At 41.0% G+C, this 21,423-nt stretch overlaps 2 protein-coding genes across 2 annotated transcripts in view; one reads left to right on the forward strand and one right to left on the reverse strand.

Moving 5' to 3' along the window:
* The window catches only part of LOC117439216 (monocarboxylate transporter 2-like), a 70,895-nt gene that overhangs the window by 2,034 nt on the left and 47,438 nt on the right, over positions 1-21,423 (reverse strand). Inside the window, exons 2-4 of the mRNA XM_034075023.2 lie at positions 14,471-14,716; positions 2,297-2,440; positions 193-993 (exon numbers count right to left, since the gene is read on the reverse strand). Of these exons, the coding sequence (XP_033930914.1) occupies positions 193-993; positions 2,297-2,440; positions 14,471-14,687 (1,162 nt within the window). The 5' untranslated portion in view covers positions 14,688-14,716. The remainder of the gene's footprint in view (positions 1-192; positions 994-2,296; positions 2,441-14,470; positions 14,717-21,423) is intronic.
* Positions 16,465-17,346, forward strand: LOC117439376 (general transcription factor II-I repeat domain-containing protein 2B-like). The gene has a single exon (XM_034075288.1). It carries the CDS (start codon positions 16,465-16,467, stop codon positions 17,344-17,346), a length of 882 nt encoding a protein of 293 aa, XP_033931179.1.

Below are 21,423 nucleotides of genomic sequence, written 5' to 3' on the forward strand. Positions count from 1 at the left end.
TTGAGCAGTTATCTTACCCTTTGCCAACTAGCTTCTGCAAATGGTCAGTACCAAGCTTCCAAGACCACTGTGCCTTTCTGGTGTGACCAGGCCTGAATATTGTTATGAACTGACTCTAAACCAGAATGGCTAAAAACTAGGGCAATACAAATCCTAAATGTTGAAATATGCTTTCAGACAGACATATCTTACCTGCTAGAGGGGGACCAATGAGGACTGGGCAGCACTCCATGATGGTGGTGAGTCCCACAGCACTGGAGAACCGCTGAGGCCCCACCAGGTCCATGAGTGTTTCAAACAGCACTGAACTGACCATGCCAAAAGCAAAGCCGAAGAACATGGCATACACCACCAGGCCGGTGTAGCTCTCCACCAGGGGGCAGAGGATGTGGCAGACCCCATTGAACAGCACAGCAAAGCTGAAGAAGTACTGGATCCTGGGCCGGACCCAGCGAGAGTTGGCCAGCAGCCCCATGGAAGGCCGGGCAAACATGTCCACAAAAGCCAGAATTGAGAGCAGGAAGGCAGCCGAGTACTCGTCCACGCCCATGTCCTTAGCATAGGCCGTGAGGAAGACAATGGGTGCGAAGAAGCCCAGGAACATGATGATGTTTCCTGACAGGTAGATGAGGAAGCCGCGGTGCTTGAAGAGTGACAGGTCCAGGTACTTGTTGACCATTTCCCAGGCGGTCCGCTTCTCTTTTGTTGTGGTGGTGATGGCGATCTCTTCGCTCTTCTTGATCTTGCCGGGCGGCGGTCCGAGAGGCCTCATGAGGGAGCCGGCCACACAGCAGTTCAACACCAGCCCCCCCAGGATCAGGAAGCTGCCCCTCCAGCCAAACTGGTTGAAGAGGTACTGGTTGAGAGGAGCCAGGGTGCTGAGAAACACCGGACTGCCCGTCATTGCCAGCCCGTTGGCAATGGGGCGATTCTTCAAGAAGTATTTTCCGATCATAGTCAGAGCCGGCTGCAGGTTGAAGGCTAGTCCGAGTCCTGTGAGGAGAGAGGACAGAGGTGACTTGTCACAATTATTCTTTAACTGTTACATACCAATGTCTAAGAGCACTGTAATCAGAAAAGTATTTCATTTACCTTAATGAGAAACCCATTTTTAAATCACACACTCAACAACATTAGACAGTAGTGTTGCACGGTGTACCGATACTTGAAAGGTACCGCGATACCCTGCCGTTAAAAACGTTACAATTCCTCCGTTTCATTAGTATCGGTACTTTAAGAATGACGGGGGAAAGTACTCCGTTTTAATAAGAGCCGTGTGTGTTCAGCGCTCTGCTTCCACTCCCTGCACTGCAGCCGTGCCTGCAGTCCCTCCCCTCTCCAGCACGCTCCAAGTCCCTCCCCTCTCCAGCACGCGCTAGCTGCCAGAGCATGTGAGAAAGCGAGAAGCATGGTTGCAAGTGGGAGTGCAACTGCCGCTGCGCCTCGGCTTGTTGACAAAAAAGACGCCAGAAGCGAAAAACAAAAAAGTTATTTATAAATTGTATTTAATACAAATTCTAGTCATTTATTTAATTTATTGTTCTCATTGTTTAAAAGTTTGTGTTATGTTATGGTTCTGGTGTGAAATAAAGCACAATAATTACATTTAAGACTGTTTCCCTTTTTTTAAGAAAAGTATCGAAAAAGAATCGGAATCGCAATTCTTGACTTGGTATCGGTATTGAAACCAAAATGTTGGTATCGTGACAACACTATTAGACAGATATAAATAGTATAATTGCAACCTGTTGAGGAGAAAAACAGTCACTGAGAAGCTCTGAGCTACTGGCTTTACGAGCAAGCTACCGACACTCGTAAGTTATTGTCCTGTTTTCAGCATGCTGCCATGCTAGTGTTTGCACTTAGCTACAATATATAGCCTCATAGAATAGTTAGCATGACTGTAGACTCTTGGTCTTGTTAAACCAGAGAGCCAATCTCAGTTTTACTAATATGGCTAAATATGAATTGGAACTAGCAATGCTAAACTTTGCTATAACATTAAAAGTCAATCTGAGAGTTTTTTTTATTATGGTATGGTTTTCCCAATGATGTAATCACGGGCCCACCGGAGGCTGACATTCGTCCTCTCAAATGCGGTGCAATCAAATCTCTGCGGTTTTCTTGATATTAATATTGAATAAATGTAGTTCTCGTAAGGCCTTCCTATCAGAAACGGAAATGGAACAATCAAAGCATATGTCCTTCCTTCAACAACAACTTTATTTTTAACCTGCTGCTTAGAAGGCTCATCAAATTAACTCAAATTGGACTTAAGTGGATAAGCTGGACTTACCACCGATAACTCCGATGCAGATGTAGAGCTGCACCACGCTGTTGCAGAAGGAGGCTGAGATCAGGCCGATGGAAGTAAGGCACCCCCCCAACATGACGATGGGCCTGCAGCCATACGTGTTGACCAGTATGCTGCTGATGGGACCTGGAACAAGGGAACACATGAAATGACCCACACATGTCAGTTGTTTACAGTGGACAGGATGAGTGAAAGTGAGCGCATAATGACTTAATCTGGTTAGTGCTGATAGCCCAGCTGCTATTAATAGAAACAACTGAGCGGATTCTATTTTTAAACACGGCACTCCCATCCTCTCGTGCCAAATCAATTTAAAAGAAGCAGCTGACGGAGGGAAGAATGACAAAATACTTCCATATAGAGTCAGTTGTCTTTAATATATTGTCTTTTTGAATCATACGGTGTCTGAAGAAAAGGGGCACCAGGTAATATTGTATTCTCATGATGTTTTTATTCAGGCAGCTGCAGCGCTGTGGCAGAGGTCTGTCGCTCATAGGCAGGACGGATCTTAAATCAGGTTAATGATGTTGTGACTGAACCGCCAGTTTAATTACATTATCTAAATCACTTAATAAGAAGTGAAAACAAAGGTCAAAGATAATATAATTAGCCAAACTGTCAATCGTAAACAGATATTTGGTTGTGCACTGTGAACACTTTGACACAGTGCACAACAGCATTATTGTACAGCACAATAGTTGTTTGACACACTTTTACTATGCATTAATCTGTAGCGGTTGTAATGTTTGCTACGATCTGTAATGAACATACAGTATGTGCTTCATGTATTCTATTGTTGATATACCATTTATCCTCTTATTTATATTCTTTATTTAATTATTTTCCTTTATCTTTGTATGAGCTCTGACCAGCGTTTCCTTTGCTTCAATCTAATTCCTGTTGCTGCTTAAACGCCTGAATTTCCTCACAGGTATCCATTAAAGCGTATCTTAACACTAGGGGTGTGTCAATACATTGTTCATGTGAAGAAAATGTGGTTTTGAATGAAGCGGGATGTATTTAACCTGATTGGTTGAATCAGCATTTGTTGATCTTCTTGGCCTCTCAACCTATACTGGGTGCTACGGCCTTCCACCAAATCCCATGAATAATTCCGTTATTCTGCTGACAGACGAACTGATGTGAAAACATGAGCTCCTTGGTGAGGTTCCTCTCCCATACGGACTCATCTGTATTCTCAGTTCTCTTTGGGAATGTTGTTCAGTCTTCAGAGAAGCCAATATGTTACTGAGGGGTGGGGGGGAAGGTTGGTTTTATTCCTGACATCCTCAATATGTTTTACATTTTTAAATTACAAATGTTTACTGAATTTTAGCAATAAGAGCCAGAGTCGATTTTTTTAATTGTTTTCAACTTATATCCGCTTATAAAACATCTGATCAATGTATTCACAGCTTAGACACTTGGTATATTACATTGAATGAACAGTGTTGCTGGAAACCAGTTGTTAGGAGTCTGCATCTCAGTTGGCACTGTCTCCTAGCTGAATTGTAAGAACATGAGGGACTAAATCGATTAGGAAGAGGGAAGTAAAAGTAATACAATCTTATGTTTTTTTTTTTGTTATACTAAGTACCAGCCAGAATAAGTTTATATTTTTCAAAAAGCCAATGGGTGAGAAGTCATAAGACTTCATTTGCTGTGCATGAATCTTTTTGACCTTGAGGACTTATTTCCCTCCCCAGCAGTGATCAGTATTCTCCAAGGGTTCGCTGGGACCTGAATTGGCCGCGATGAGGAAGCCTGGAGCCTGCACATTACCTCCTTTGTAGAATGGCTTATCTTCTACTGGCCAGACGCAGGGTGGACTTCATTACACAGCGGACAAAACCCCAAACTAAATATAACCACCTAGATGATCCCAAAAAGGAGTGACACATATAGAAATGTATCCAGGACCCTTTAATTTGAGCAGAGAGGCCGGGCAGCTCGGGGGGGATGAGAGGACGCTGTATCCATCACATTTCAAACAGGATTAACGAGAGGAGTGGAAGCAAACAACTTCTGAATTTGTTCTGCTGCAAGAGGACACACATGGGTTCTGAAGGGACCGTCTGACTGCCCATTGCACAGATATCTCAAAGCATACAGCCAGTTCATTTATGTGGTAAAAGTGTATCCAAGGTCAAGTTTAGAGAATGTTTACAGAGGGACCAAAGTGAAGGAAAGCGTGACATTGCTAGTTCGATATCCCAGACTGACAAAGAAGTTACCACCACTGTGGAGTGCTTCAGCTAGGTAATGTCCACTGTAGCTGCGGGGCCATCAGATCAGACTGCTGCCAAACATGAAGTCAACGAGGGCAGCAAGAACGACTAAAAAATAATATCTTTACACCATACTGAAAGAGGCCAACACTGCCAGAAGGAATGAGGGGAACTGCTGGTGATGATTCTCTGTGGATTTGTCACAGATACCCCTTTCCCACGAAACCGGTTCCAGTTCAGCTCCGTGCTGATGCTCTTTGAGTTCCAACATGTTCTACTTTTTGGCCCCAGTTGTGTTTCCACCGCCCAGAGCCTGACTGGTGCTGCGTCATGACATCGCGTCACTCATTTCCTCAGCAACGCCACTCACAATAACAACAATGGGGGACTGTGTCGGGTCGATGCTTGTGTTGCTTTTAATAATATGAAGCCAGATTCAATTGTATAACTACTTCTCTAATTTAAAAGTATTTTCCACACATGTGTACCGAACGAATATAACGTTAAACGTAAAAAATTGAGAACGTGAACAACTTTTTGGAAGTAATCTCAGGTGCTGCGTCGCAGCATTCAGAGTAATTTGCTCACATTGGGTTCAACGCGTCATAGAGCGACCAAGTCATTTAATTGGACGAGAGGCATACTGTCAGAGTGATGCGTTCAAATGTAGTCAGTAATTTGAGGAAATGGCGAACGCAGATAAAGTTGAGCTCTAAAATCCTCCAGCGTCATTGAAGTCTCCGGTATGGGAACATTTTGGTTTCGCAGTTACGTACAAGGATGACGGACAAAGACAGGTGGACCAAACCAAAAGCTGTTTGTCGGCATTGTTCAACTAACATTGGTTACGCGGCTGGCAATACATCAAACTTGCCCACTCATTTGAAAAGGCATCACCCGAACGTGAATATCACCGGTACCAAAGACTGCAGTGCAAACCCAACTCCCACTAGCATTTAAGCCTCCACCACTCGCAAAGAGTTCAGATCGAGCCAAAGCTATTACAAACGGCAAATATCCTTATGTTGCCATGTTAGCAAAGCGCTACCTGGCTGTATCTGCTACTACCTCTGTCCCTAGCGAGAGGGTGTGTTCTCCACAGCAGGAGACATTGCTAGTGCCAGCAGATCTGCCCTTTCAGCAAGCAATGTGGACAAGTACATTCTTCTTTAAAAAAACATGAAAATACAATGACAAGCAAGTCATGATGTCAAACTGGCTGCTTAGGTACTAGTACAGTACAGTTCAAATACCGATTATTTCAGTTCATCGAAATGCTGCACCTTAATGTTTATTTTATTATATTTTGTATGTATTCACAGTTTAATGATAATAAAAATATATATATATATTTTATGTTTTGTGATCATTTTTTCTGCTGTACCGAAAATGTAACGAACCGAACTGTGACCTAAAGACCGAGGTACGTACCGAACTGAAATGTTTGTGAACCGTTACACCCCTATTATTTACAGATGTGGTTCAGACCGCTGCAGTGCTGCTCGTCCACCGGAGTTTAGTCTACCTTTTAGTCACGGCAGCTGTAAAGTATTCACTGTCTGACTGTCACACAAGCAGCTGACGCATATTCACCCCCCCATAAGTAGATGTGTGTCAGTATGAATGGACAGTGTTTGGCATCACAACGCCCTTATTAAAGCTTTTGCAACAAACCTAACTTAAGCTTTTCAGGTTGTAGAAAAACGAGACTTAATGATGCCGGGCTAGTGTGCTACTGTTAGGCAATAGGAATGCAGGTTACTAATTGTAAATGTTATGCAACATCGCAAAGTTTACAACAAGTGCGAACATCCACAACCTGAATCATCCCCACAGAGTTTCTGTGGATTTACTAAATACTGCAGTCTGTGTGGATATAGTCTATGTTCAAACCTCTGCTAGCTGGAGCCACAGTGACAGGACTTACCAGCAGCGAACTTTGACCCTGAGACTCTGACAGTGTTAATGCTGCTCCTCTGACAAGGTGTCGTTAGGGATAGGGTGATCAGGGAATATTGGTGTAGCATGTTTATATTGTATGTCGGGAACAATAGTATTACCACCAATTATTTAGGAAAGGCTTAGCATTGACTATACCATGATTACATAAGATACCAGGAACAATCACTCTTACTTTAAACACTAAAGATTATTCTGTCCTAGTTGTTTCAGCTGATGATTATATCAGAATTATTATTATTATTTATTTTTGTAACAAACATTGATTTTATTTATCAGACAAAATGTAGCTTATTATATTGTGAGGACAATGGACTGTGTGTGGCAAACTATTATTATTCTCCGTTACCCCTTAGTCGGAATTCTTTTTTAAACTTGACTTAATTGCTTCTTATGGTCCAAGGTGATATCTTGAAATGTCTTGTTCTGTCAGCCTGAAGATATTCACTATAATATGATCGAAAAACATTAAACAAGCTGAAAAAACTAAATATTTAAAAAGGTATTTTCTTTCATTCAAGCAATTTTCTTGAAGGATTAATAGGCTATCAATCGATCAGTCCACTAGTCCTTAGCTGTATGTGACAATGAATGTAACGTGGGTGTGTTTTCCCGCTGTCCCACCCAAGGTCACGTCTTTCTCTCTGTGGATTAGTGACGCTGATCCTTAAACACGTCATGCCGCCTGCTGCTGATGTAACTCTGTGATGGACCGCAGAGCTGAAGCATGCCCAGCCCTGTTTTATCACGTGGAGTTTACTGCCTTATAGCAGATCCATTTCAATGTTTCAGAACAAAGAGTACAGGTGTTCCCTCTTTGACACAGAAACACATTATTATAACGACATTTGTTTTCATTAAGGATTTCTGTTTCTTGGTCGGCAATTTATTTGCATTGTCGCTCGGGCAACACAACGAGAGGGTGCGTTTGTTAGGCTCAGTCATGGATTTGACCTTTTTTGCTTTTAGTTTCAAAATCTAGAAACAAGATTGTATTTTATTCTGAGTTAATCCAATGTTGGCAGGTGTCGAGAGAGACATGGTTATCATGTCAGTAATGACATGTTGAAGTCCTCTGAGATGTGCAGAGATTAGATTAATATGTCTGAGCGTCTGCTGCTCATTATCAGGCAGCTTCCAGTAATGACTGCACACACACTCAGGGGGGGGGTGTGTGTCACACATCCAAACAGTGACTGCTTCATAAGTAAGAGCAGAACAAGAGAGCAGATGTTTAATGAATAGCCCATGAGTGCAATCGATATGAATAAATGAGGAACAAGAGCCCTGGCTTAGTAACTGCACATAGTGAAGACACGCAGCAGTCACCATTCACAGTGCTGTTTCCACTTAGCCGAGTGCTTTCTTTGGAGGTCAGAGGTCAGCTATGATTCCAATAATATACTGTACATTTAATCAAAATCATTTTCAGTCACTCAACCATTAAGATATACAGAGATGTACTTGTATTTGTATTTGTGTGCCACGTATGAAACAACGTTCATGTTTCTTGTTACTTATCATCGACGCATGCTGATACCAATATATGTTCAACAAGCTGCCGGGGAGATGAATCGCTGTGATTTGCTTTCAGAGAGAGACTTAGCAATAACTGATTAACCTTATTGAACAGTCTGTGCTGCTGTACTTGGTACATATACAAAACATAGTAAAAAAGATTAAGAAAAGGAAATGTGCTTTTTATTAAGTCCAAAGTAACAGCACCTATTTACAGTGGGTGGACAGATGCTAGAAAATGACCTGCAGGAAACAATCTTTCAAGAACAGTGGAAGACCACCTGTAGCGTTGTCATTTGTAATGTCATTTAAAATCCCTTTTGTATTTATACAAAGCACAGGTCTTTTTTCCAATAAATGGCAATCATTGCATTATCTACAGCCTTGTCAGTCCTGAACCATGTGATGTCCGTAAATCATTTATTACAATCATCTTACAGCTGTATATCTGGAACTGATCTCACTCACTCTCAGCTGGAGCTTGACAGCTGGTTCCTGGTTGTGCGGAGGCTCAGCATGTGACGCTGTGCCTCAAATCCAGGTCACAACCTGATTTTATCTCCATCCTTTTATGTCTAATATATTGTGAGGGTAACCAGATAACAAGTCCATCAAGAGCTCCACAAAACCAACCCTATGTTCCTGTTTCTGTTACAGTTCTTGTTTCTAAATTGAAGCGTCTGCTCAGGAAACAAAGCTTCTATGCAACATCAATAATCCTCAACAACGACAGCATGTGTAACATCATGATATTGTAAAGAGATTTCCCTAAAAGCAGGGCAACGTCAGGATTTCAAGGATCATAGATGAAACAGAGGACAGGATTCAAGATCCTCTGCCCTGCTGTGTAAACTACAGACGAATGACAATAAAGGAAGAGGTCTCAACGTACACCTTTTGGACACTGAGGTTGACCTTACACTTGTTAATAAATCAGTATAGCCTTTATATATTTACTAGGGCTGTCAGTCGATTAAAATATTTAATCGCATGATTGTCCATAGTTAATCGCGATTAATCGCAAATTAATCGCACATTTTTTATCTGTTCTAAATGTACCTTAGAGGAATATTTTTCAAGTTTGTTTGGACAAATATGCTTTATGCTAATGTTTATTATCATTTGAACAATGACAAATATTCTCCTGAATATTAAACACAACGACCTGGAACCTCTCTCATACAATAATACAATTCAAAGTGTGTGTGTGTGTGTGTGTGTGTGTGTGTGTGTGTGTGTGTGTGTGTGTGTGTGTGTGTGTGTGTGTGTGTGTGTGTGTGTGTGTGTGTGTGTGTGTGATGGATCGTTAGAGCTATGTGCAACTCAAGGCATATGCTCGAACGGGAGCTGCCTGGACGCTGCAATCATGTTGCGCGCACTGCTGAGTGTGCTGACTGTTCTTACAATGTCCCACTGTCTGGCTTCCTGCATAAAGTCAAGTGCTCGGCGCAGTTGTCGGCGAAATGTCGCTCCTCTGTTTTCATTTAAACAGCTCCTTATATCCGTTAGCGCAGCTAGCTAGCACCAGATGCTAACAACAACAATACACCACACGTAAGGTCTCTCTCTTGCTCACTCGGGCCACACATACACACACCCTCCCGGTCCTCCCGATGGCCAGTCGGTGCCTGCCGGTGAGCTTGGAAATGTGGTCTGCTGCAAGCAGGCGGCAGGAGCGGGGCTGTCAGCATCAGCTTGTAGATGGTATTTTAAACTCGATGCGCTCTGAAACTACGGGGCGGCCGAGGACAAAAACTACACATGCGTTAATCGCGTTAAAATAATTAGTGGCATTTTTTTTTGCGTTAACGCGTTATTAACGCGTTAACTTGACTAACCCTAATATTTACATTATTAAGTAACACATATCTCTCCAGGGCATTTGATGGCTGAATTATCTGCATTGATGAACAATACATCTAATTATAAACCACTTATACTATATGATATATTAATATCAAAACCATGATTTTCAATTAGAATGGGAGGGATGAAACCCTCTTTAAAGGTCACACATGCAGAGCACACAGTGACATGTGTTCTCTGCTTTCATCCTAGTTAGGGTGACCAGATGTCCCGCTTTGCGCGGGACTGCACAGCATTTTCACGACTTTTGGTGCGTCCCGCAAATTGAGACGATGTCCCGCATATTTCATTTTGATTGGCTAAAACGCTTTTCTTTAAAATCAGATTCATCCAATGGCTGTTGAGAAAGCAGGGAAGGCTATCATCAGGGGGCTGTGTTTGCTGTCAATCAAACTGTAACACACGGCGGGTGCTGGTCAAGTGTTAACCAATGAGAGTAACTCACTCACACACACCCCCCCACCCGCCAAACAACAACAACGAACGCAGGCGACGCAGCAGGTTATGGAAAATGGAGGAAACTGAAACTACAGCTAAGAAGAAAAGAAGATGCACATACAACAAAGACTGGGAAGACACTTACCCGTGGGTGAAGCCAGTGCAGGGCGACTCTCAGAGAGTTTTTTGCAATCTTTGCAAGAGTAATTTTTAAATATCACATGGCAGTGAATACGACGTCAAAAGACACAGAGAATGCGATTCTCACAAGAAACGTGCCGCTCAAAAAGAGACATCCCACTCTATGGAGACATTCCTACTCAAACCAAAAAATGATGGTCACTCAGACAAAGGTAACAGCAGCAGAAATAACCAGTGTTTACCATACAGTGCAACACTCCCATTCATACCGGTCAAATGACTGGTAACAAGCTAGCGCCGACCATTTTTCCAGACTCTGAGATAGTAAAGAAAATGTCATGTGGTCGTACAAAAGCAGCGTCCATAATAACAGATGTGCTTGCCCCTGCCTCTGTGGAGAGTTGTTTGACAGAGTCAAAGACACCAGTGGTTCTAGGTGACAACATAGCCCACACACTGTGTGTGGGGGCCCACCTTCTGTTGCTGTGATGGACAAAACTGAAAGCTATTTTATTTTATGTATTATTATGTTTCTGTTCCCTCCTGGCCAGTATTGGTTTTATTTTATCTATTAATTTATGTTGTGCCTACTTGTACAGGTAATACACTAGTTGAATTAAGAAGATGCATTTCTAAACACTTGAAGTGAATAATGCCTGCTACCTTGGTTAGCCTTAGTTTACTTTTCTTTATTAAAAAACTGCATTTTGACTTCACTTTCTCAGCTCTGTTGTTATATATTTGTTACATTTTTTTTCCGGGGGTTGGGGGGTGCTGTTGAGAGGGTGTCCCACATTGTCCCACATTGTCCCACACAACCATACTCCTTGTCCCACATTTGGTTTGTTGGGATCTGGTCACCCTAATCCTAGTACCAGGAGCAGTGGGCAGCTATTGCCCGGGGGAAAAATGGGAGTGGGGGGTGTCCGGTGCCTTGCTCAAGGGCACCACAGCAGGGCAGGAGGTGAACTGGGACATCTCCAAGTAGCAGTCCACACTCCATATTTAGGTCTGTTCGGGGACTTGAACCGGCGACCCTACGGCTCAAAGTCCAAGCCCCTATTGACTAACGAATTATTAGCTGCTAACATCTAGCTAAAGCCCCTCTTTTGTACAATGTGGGACAAACAGTGAGTTATCAGGAAATAAGACAAATCTAATGTAAATGTGTGTTTCCCACTGCATAGTACCCTCTACTTGACTCGTCGTAATATCATCTACACACAACTATCCAGAATGTTCTAAATAGTACAGTGTAGTGTACGGTGCAGTCGAGCCATTAGCCTAGTTTAGTTTTCATCATTAAGTTTAGTTTCTAAACCTCAGACTAGGTGATACCCAAAAGAAAAAAAAACTTGATACTATGCATTACTTTCGCTAACGTAAAACCCAAGAAGAAGGAGTCAGCTGTACCATGCAGTGGATATTCAGTATTTGTTAAAAAAGTGGAAGTTTATAAGCCTGGGTAGCTAGCTTTATGACTGGTGTATAATCTTATCAGCACAATGAGTCAGGACAGAGGACAGACAGTTTGAATGGTCAGTGGCTCACGTTCAGAGTTGGGTGTAACGCGTTACTTTGTCGGTAACGGAGTAGTGTAACGCGTTACTTTTATAATTCAGTAATCACACTACAGTTACTAACATTGCCCCGACACGCGTTACTTCGTTACTTTCTAAAATCAGTCATAATCAAACACCTGCAAAGAACACATGCTAAGGTGAAGCTAACGCACATAGCTGTTGTTTATTTATATCACACACGTAGTCTGTTCTTCTTCTCTGTTTTCCGGTTGTTGCCTGTTTTGAATGACGAATACACACTACCGCCGCCTGCTGGTAAGGAGAGTTATTGCCACTCACGCATGCGCAGTTCGTACGTGCTCGGCTGAAGTCTTTGCGGTGTGCTCCAGTCTGGCTCCAGTGCAACACATGGCCAACACGCAGGAGAACACGCTGACGCAACAGCGTGAGCAGAGATAGACTGCGCAAAATATACAGATAGTAGGGGTGTAACGGTTCACAAACATTTCGGTTCGGTATGTACCTCGGTTTTTAGGTCACGGTTCGGTTCGGTACGTTTTCGGTACAGCAGAAAAAATGATCACAAAACATAACATATATTTTTTAAATTATTATTAAGCTGTGAATAATGTATTCACTCAAATTAATACAAAATAAACATTAAGGTGCAGCATTTCGATGAACTGAAATAATCTGTATTTGAACTTTACTGTACTAGTACTCACAAAACATAAACTATTAGTTTGGGGTTTTTAATTATTATTAAACTATGAATATTCACTCAAATAAATATAAAATAAAATAAACATTAAGGTGCAGCTTTTCGATGAACTGAAATAATCTGTATTTGAACTGTACTAGTACCTAAGCAGCCAGTTTGACATTATGACTTGCTTGTCATTGTATTTTCATGTTTTTTTAAAGAAAGATGTCCAGCCACACTTGTCCACATTGCTTGCCGAAAGGGCAGATCTGCTGGCACTAGCAATGTCTCCTGCTGTGGAGAACACACCCTCTCGCTAGGGACAGAGGTAGTAGCAGATACAGCCAGGTAGCGCTTTGCTAACATGGCAACATAAGGATATTTGGCGTTTGTAATAGCTTTGGCTCGGTCTGAAGTTTTTGCGAGTGGTGGAGGCTTAAATGCTAGTGGGAGTTGGGTTTGCACTTCAGTCTTTTGGTACCGGTGATATTCACGTTCGGGTGATGCCTTTTCAAATGAGTGTGCAAGTTTGATGTATTGCCAGCCGCGTAACCAATTGTAGTTGAACAATGCCGACAAACAGCTTTGGTTCGGTCCACCTGTCTTTGTCCGTCATCCTTGTACGTAACTGCGAAACCAAAATGTTCCCAAACCGGAGACTTCAATGATGCTGGAGGATTTTAGAGCTCAACTTTATCTGCGTTCGCCATTTCGACAGTTCCTCAAATTACTGACTGTATTTGAACGCATCCCTCTGACCAGCTCGTCCAATGAAATGACTTGCTCGCTCTATGACGCGTTGAACACAATGGGAGCAAATTACTCTGAATGCTGCGACGCAGCACCTGAGATTACTTCCAAGAAGTTGTTCACGTTCTCAATGTTTTCCGTTTAACGTTATATTCGTTCGGTACACTTCGGTACACACGTGTACCGAACCGAAGGGCCCGTACCGAATAATTTCGGTACGTGTACCGTTACACCCCTAACAGATAGCAGGAGACAGAGGACAGCCACGGTCAGATAGGAAAACATTCAGGAGCTATCTGGATCAGTCTTATGCGACAATGGAAACTGAACTAAAGAGAACATTTAAAACTTTAGCAGTATGTGTGATCTGCCTGCAGGGAGGGGCGGGCCGGCCCTGCGACTAAAGTAACGAGTAAAGTAACGAGTAAAGTAACGAATTACTTTATGTAGAGAGTAACGAAGTAGTGTAATATATTACTTTTTTTTAAAGTAATATGTAATATGTAATATATTACTTTTTTTTAGTAACGACCCCATCTCTGCTCACGTTAGGGGGACGTGTTGTAGAAAGGGAAACAAGTCTATCAATAGTCCATCACGACTTGTTGCATCAACAGATCTCAGATTAGTCTACTGCCATAAGAAACATCAAGCACTGGAACACATTTCTACCAAAATACTGGAGTATGATTAGGGTCTGGGTGTGGATGTATTTAAGTTGAGTTTCAGAAGCTGAATTAGAGGGAATATAAGGTTTTTGTAGAATAATTTTCACTTTGATTTAGGAATACACTAAAATGATTATGGAGGAATCTTTTGTGACAATCTGTTCCAAACCAAACAGAATTTTAGTTTGAACCTGTACAACATGGTTTGTCGGCTGGGACATCCGTGCAGCACTACACAACTTATTACAGAAGTACATCTTATGGGTATAACAAAGACTGTGCCTGATTTTAATATTGCATTAGTCCATATTGCAACTTCAATATAAATTCCGATTCATTTTGTGAAAATAAGATTGGCTCACCTGCAGCATACATGACGGCCAGCATGATGGAGGAGATCCAGGCGATCTGGCTGTAGGAGGCGTCGAAGATCACCTGGATGTCTTTGAAGTACACCGTGATGGCTTTGGGGAAGGCGTACGAGAATCCGATGGAGATGAAAGACGCCAACACCACAGCCCACCCCCACCCGCCGTCAGGTGGGGGCTCGGCCAGGGGACCTGAGGCTGGAGACGGCATCACTGGCCCACCTCAACACTGACTGTTCACTGCAAGGACAGGAAGGGGGGGGGGGACAAACCGTCAGCAGTGTGTCATACTGAGTATATATATATATATATATATATATTAATATATATATATATATTAGTGCTGTCAAAATTATCGCGTTAACGGCGGTAATTAATTTTTTGAATGAATTGCGTTAAAATATTTAACGCATTTAACGCATGTGCAGAATGGCCCGCCCCATACGTGCCACCAGTGGCAGCGCCAGGGTATGGCTGGGGTAGGCTCCACCCATACCAAGAAATGGCTTAGCCCCACCATGAAAAATGATGTTAAAGTAAGCAAAATAAAGTCTGCCAACTCGCGCGGAGTAAATTGCACAGACAGCAGTTAGTAAGATTGATTTCAGTAGCCACGGTTTTGAAAACTTTTGTCACGTAGTGATCGTCTTCTCAATAGAACATCTTTGATAACGGCGTGGTGTTGTTGCAGGAAGTCCCGACGGAGAATACTCTTGCTGTAGTACAGGGCAGAGCCATATAATAGTAATAATATGGCTCTGGTACAGGGGTGCACATAACTGGTACGCAGGTTATGTGCGTAATCTGAAATGCGTACCGTCACTTGTGTCACAAAGCGCATTTGCGTACCGACGTACTTGTGAAGCTTTTCCAGAAGGCGGTTAGATCACCGGACGACAGAGTCGGTCTCCGTGTGCACAGACAGACTGCTGTTAACGTCGGTCTGTACAACGGAACTGTGCTAAAACTACGCCAACCGGCTGCGGAGGGAGACTCCCCCCATCACTGGAGAACTGCGCTAAAACAGCTGATCACAACGTTCACACTCTGTGGTCACGAAGTACTCCACTAGCCGCCGCCGCCCTGTCGACTTTCCTGAAGTACTCCCCCGTTGATAGAAATCAACACGTAATGAATTAAGACCCCACGGTTTGATGATTGATAGGTGTGTGGGTTGTCTTTCATTTTGACATGCAGAAAAATGTTATAATAAACATAGATACTGTATGTTAAATGGATATATCCGCCTGCTTTCATTTATCTTTCCATTCCCACAACAATATACATAAATAAATGGCATATTTTGGACATAGTTCGAATGGTGATTAATCATGATTAATTAATTTTTAAGCTGTGATTAATCTGATTAAAAATTGTAATCGTTTGACAGCCCTAATATATATATATATTATATATATAATATATATATATATATTTATATAAATATATATATATATATATAATATATATATATAAATATTTATATATATATATAAATATATATATATATATATATATATAAATAATATATTAAATAAAAGGTGAATGCATTCTTATATTAATATCACTCTAAGTATAATATTGTACATATTTTCTTTTAATTGTGGCTGTCTTTCCACACTAAAATGTTTTTCAAGCCTTAATAGGTGAGTTGTACTGAGGAACAAGTATCACAGCACCGACGGGTGAAAAATAGTGTTTTGGTAACACGGGGTGTTCAGGTTACACTTAAAGACTTTGTTATGGAACGCAAAGCAGAGTAGGGGGCTAGTACACCCTCCTGAGGGTCCAATTGTGGATGTCATGCGAGCAAAACATGGTGAAAACCGTCTGAAACTCCATGACATTTATGAGAGGGACTGCTCAAAAGTAGGATATTTGGGATATGAAAAAAAGCCGCATTTGAGCAAGTCCCGCTGTCCAGGCGAACCGTGACTAGAAGGATCGAGGAAATTGCGGGGAATCTGGAGCTTCAGCTGCAACATGAAATGGCAAGTTTCGCCTTTTTCTCCTTGGCTTTGGACGAGAGCTGTGATGTCCGCGACACAGCCCAGTTACTCGTATTCGTCCGCGGGATAACACCGGACTTCAAGATTACGGAGGAGCTGGCAGCAATGCGGTCGATGAAAGGGACGACGACAGGGAGCGATCTGTTCACGGAGGTAAACGAGTTCATGGACACGCTGGGACTGAAATGGGACAGACTGGCAGGTGTCACAACGGACGGTTGTCCAAATCTTACCGGAAAAAATGTCGGACTTTTGAAACGTATGCAAGATAAAGTGACTGAAATCGACGCGGATCAGAAACTGGTATGTTTGCATTGTATTATACATCAACATGTGTTGTGCAAGTCTGTGCTAAAAATTGACCATGTTATTGATGTTGTTACTAAAATAGTAAACTTCATCAGAGCACGGGCATTGAATCACAGACAGTTTGTCGCACTTTTGGAGGAGCATGAGACCGAGCATCGTGACATCGGCTACCACACAGCTATCAGATGGCTCAGCCTGGGCAAAGTGCTGAAAAGAGTTTGGGACCTGAAAGCAGAGATTCAAGAGTTTTGTGAGAAGAAAGGCAAAGACTTCCCAGAGCTGTCAGATGAGGACTGGATGGCAGATTTTGCATTTGCTGTTGATGTGACTGCACTGATGAATGAACTGAACACCAAACTGCAAGGCAAGGGCCTTTTTGTTCATGAAATGCACAGCCTGGTGAAGGCTTTCATGACAAAGATGCAGTTTCCTTCAAGCCAACTGGAGAGCAACACTCTCACTCACATGCAAACTCTGAAAGAAGTCACACCATCAGTTGATACCCTCCGCAGGTACTCATCCATGTTGGGAGCATTGCATGGTGAGATTTAAAGATCTCAGAAAAATCGAGGATGAAATGCAGCTGGTTTCCTCTCTCTTTACCTGCAGTGTGGATAATGCACCCAGTGATGTTCAGCTGGAACTCATCGACTTGCAGTCTGATGCAGTACTGGCAGAGCACTTTAAGTCAGCATCTCTGCAGGATTTCTACTCTTCTCTCAAGGAGGAGAACTTTCCAAACATGAAGAGACATGCTCAGAAGATGTTGGTTCTCTTTGGCTCTACCTACATATGTGAACATTTTCAATTATGAAGTTTCAAAAATCCAGGTATAGATCCTCGCTCACTGATGATCATCTGTCAGCTGTGCTTCGCATCTCCAACTCAGACATTCAACCTGACTTTGACGCACTCGTCAAAGCCCAGCAGAGATTTATCTCACTGAACAAGAAAAGATAACTTAAAAACACCAAATGAGGTGGTTAGACTACAAATGTTGGCATTTAAAGGCACCAACTAGCAGTGAACTGGGACACTTTCTTTGGAAGCCTTTTTTCTCAAAATCACAGTTCAGTGATGTTTAGTGAAAGTTCAATATGATATATCTTGCTTAATATTTGGAGTACAAAGACAATATTGTGATGTCTTTAGAATGCTAAGAACCTCTTTCCAACAGTAAATGAAACTCAAAATGTGTTTGAGTGAATGTGACTGAAAATGTTTACTAATATGAGTCACAAATGGTGAACAACTTTCATTATGTTTACCATTGTTTTGGGAAATTCGATTTAATAAATGAAAATGTAAAGCAACCTCACTTTTTCATTGCTTAACTATAACATATACTCTTACCAGCTTGTCAAAACAATGCTATTTACTGCTTTTTATAAAGAAATACAATTAATATTATGCAGAATTGAGTTCAGCCTTTTGGCCCGGCCCTCCACAATATTCAGTTTCTCATGTGGCCCCATGGAAAAAATAATTGCCCACCCCTGGTCTAAATAAACAATCGAGACGGAAATGTTCGGATTTCCAAAGGGAGGTTCTGTGAATAAATAAAAAATCAAGAACCGAAATAATTGAACTATTCATATCTTAGACTGCACTGTAACTTTTATCTTTTAATGTTTATTTTATGTTATTAGCTTTTCTTTTAATGATTTTAAATGCCATTTTCTTAATGTCTTTCATTTTTTGTTTTTCTTTTAACGTTTCTTTTATTATCTTTTACTGTTTTTAAATCCCTTTATCTGAATGTCTTTCATGTTTGTAAAGCACCTTGAATTTCCTGGTGCTGAAATGTGCCTTGCCTTGCCTAGGAAATCACAAAAAAAAAGGAAATCGGAAGACACCTTTTTTCTGGTTCCCAGGAGCACATATCAAACATACACACACACATACATATATATATATATGAATAAAATCAGCTTCATCTCATGTTGATAGCACACAGACAGGAAGTAGAGAGCTGTATCTCTGAGACGGACAAGGACATACAGATGTAGCACTCCAGATCAGACTCAAATGGGTGTGTCCCAGTCAAAAGCCCAGCGGATGCCAGTGGCTGGGGGTGTTGCCAAATTGCTAGAGGGCGTTGACCAATTTCCCCATTTGTTCAATTACAGGATTTAACCATGAGATGGCGCTTCATTCACAAAATACACAAAGACAACTGTGTGTTGTAGAACTTAGTCTGTTTGCAATGTTTGCAGCTCTGCAGTTGTGTTTGCTGAATACTGTAGCATTTAATCACTTATTTGTTACTGTATGGTTTTCACACGCCACTATAATTAATCAATATTTTAGATCAAATAAAGTATATAGTTTGCTTTATGCAGTATATTTCTTGTAATATTGTTGGGGTGTTTTTACACAGTACAGTAGATTGAAGTAAATCAACTTATACATTAAGATAAGATAAGATGGACCTTTATTAATCACGTGGGGAAATTCAGTAGTTCAAACAGCAACAGGGTGAGAGAGAAAAACAGGACAGCACAGATTCAATAAAATCAAAAATAAGATGAGCGATAAAAATAATAATAATGAGAAACTATAAAATAAGAAATGAATAAAACTAAAATGTAATTATCATATCATATTATAATGTATTGTATTATTAAGTAATATCATACATTAACCCCATTATAGCAGATGCCACATTGAATGGATGAACACATGTATGCATCAATAATTACAACAGAGTATTTCTAAATACAAGTTGTAAAAATACTTATGTATTTAATATTAACCCTTTGGAGTCGACCGTCACGCCGGCGTGATCAGATCACATGGCCTGTTCAAGCCGGTGCCGCATAAAAACAACAGTCCGGACAACATTGCCCTGTGTTTCTGTCAAAAGTACTGGCTTGAAACTATATCCCAGTCTTTGTTTCATGCAAAACGACCCAGTAAACACGGAGATACGATGATATAAAGTTAATACATTTCAAAAGTATGAAAAATGGAAGCACATATTTGAATATCTTCGCCGTATTTGATCATTTTACGAAATGGAAAATACTGGAAACTATAGATCCTGCTCAACAGGATGTATATGTGTATTTCTGTCGAAAGTACTGGCTTGAAACTATATCCCAGTCTTTGTTTCATGCAAAAAGACCCAATAAACACGGACATACGATGATATAAAGTTAATACAGATATATTTCAGAAGTGAATAATGGAAGCACATATTTTAATATCTTCACCGTATTTTACAAAACAGAAAATACTGGAAACTGTAGATTCTGCTCAACAGGATGTATTTACCAGGGAGGGGGTGAGGTAATCAGGTAAACGGAGTGATACGAAACGAGACGAAAAGAGACGAAGAGGGACGGTGGGAACCGAAGAGAGACGGCGGGAAATGGAGAGAGACGAATGTATACGAAGACAGGCGGCGGGAGACTAAGAGAGGCGGCGGGAGACTGCGATTGAAGTAAAGTGACAGACAAACATTGAGAATTTAGATATAGTTAGATAGATTTAGAGTTTTGAAGATTCAACTATGATGAAGAGAACTCTGAACGTGAGTCAAGCTTTAAGCTTGTTTTTTGACATGGAGGAGGAGGAATCTGTGATGTTGCCCTCTGTGTGAAACCGCGGCACATATAAAGACAGAAAAAACTGATTGTTGTACATAATGTATATATATATATTTGTATTATATTTATAATAACACTTTTGCCTTATCAGAATGAAATCCCATGCAACCTAAATCAAACTTTCACATTATCATAGTGACATCCCATGTATATATTTCCAGCTTTTAAATGGTTTCGTTGTGTATGTTTGTGTTACCTATATGAAAAATAATATCATTTTCAAAATCTGTTTTTACGTTTTTTTTTGTGATTTTGGGTCCAAAATGTTCATATAGTAGAAGATCACTGCTCTAAACAAAGTCAAAAATCCTACATCCAAACGAAATAAATATAATTAATTATGATGAATATGTTAAGTCTTGTTCATTGTTTTTCACTTTTATTAAATGTTTGATATTTCCGGTGGAAATGGTGGTCTATCGGACATTCAAAATGCAGCATATTTTCACTCTTACACACATATATTCTCCTTTTACATACATACATTTTCACTCTTACACACATATATTCTCCTTTTACATACATTTTCACTCTCACACACGTATATATTTACACTCACACATTCATACATTTTGCTCTCATATTATCATATTTCAATGCACACATTCATATATTGTCACTCACACATTCATACATTTTGCTCTCATATTATCATATTTCAATGCACACATTCATATATTGTCACTCACACATTCATGCATTTTGTTCTCATATTCATATAATGCTCATATTTATACATTTTGCTCTCATGTGAAATCTACTAAAACAAAGTATGTCATGGTGGTCAGCTGTTGAACACAAAAGTGTATCTTAAGGGCTGTAAATATAATAAGCCTGTTGTCAATTTTAGACACAGGCTTATTATATTTACAGCCCTTAATAACATTCATTTTCTGGACTCAATGTGTGTCTTGGCCGTTTTCTTTGTTCCAAGCAAACGAGTGCTTTTTGTTTTGAAATCACTTCCGCGAGTTTCGCGGGCCTCCCCCCCTTGCTCCACTGACCATTGGACCATTTA

Source organism: Pseudochaenichthys georgianus, chromosome 23 (genome assembly GCF_902827115.2).
Source record: "Pseudochaenichthys georgianus chromosome 23, fPseGeo1.2, whole genome shotgun sequence".
NCBI classification, from domain to species: Eukaryota; Metazoa; Chordata; class Actinopteri; order Perciformes; family Channichthyidae; genus Pseudochaenichthys; species Pseudochaenichthys georgianus.

Bases quoted from the DNA above. Each gene is read 5' to 3' on its own strand.
- LOC117439376 (XM_034075288.1), top strand. From the start codon at position 16,465: ATGGCAAGTTTCGCCTTTTTCTCCTTGGCTTTGGACGAGAGCTGTGAT.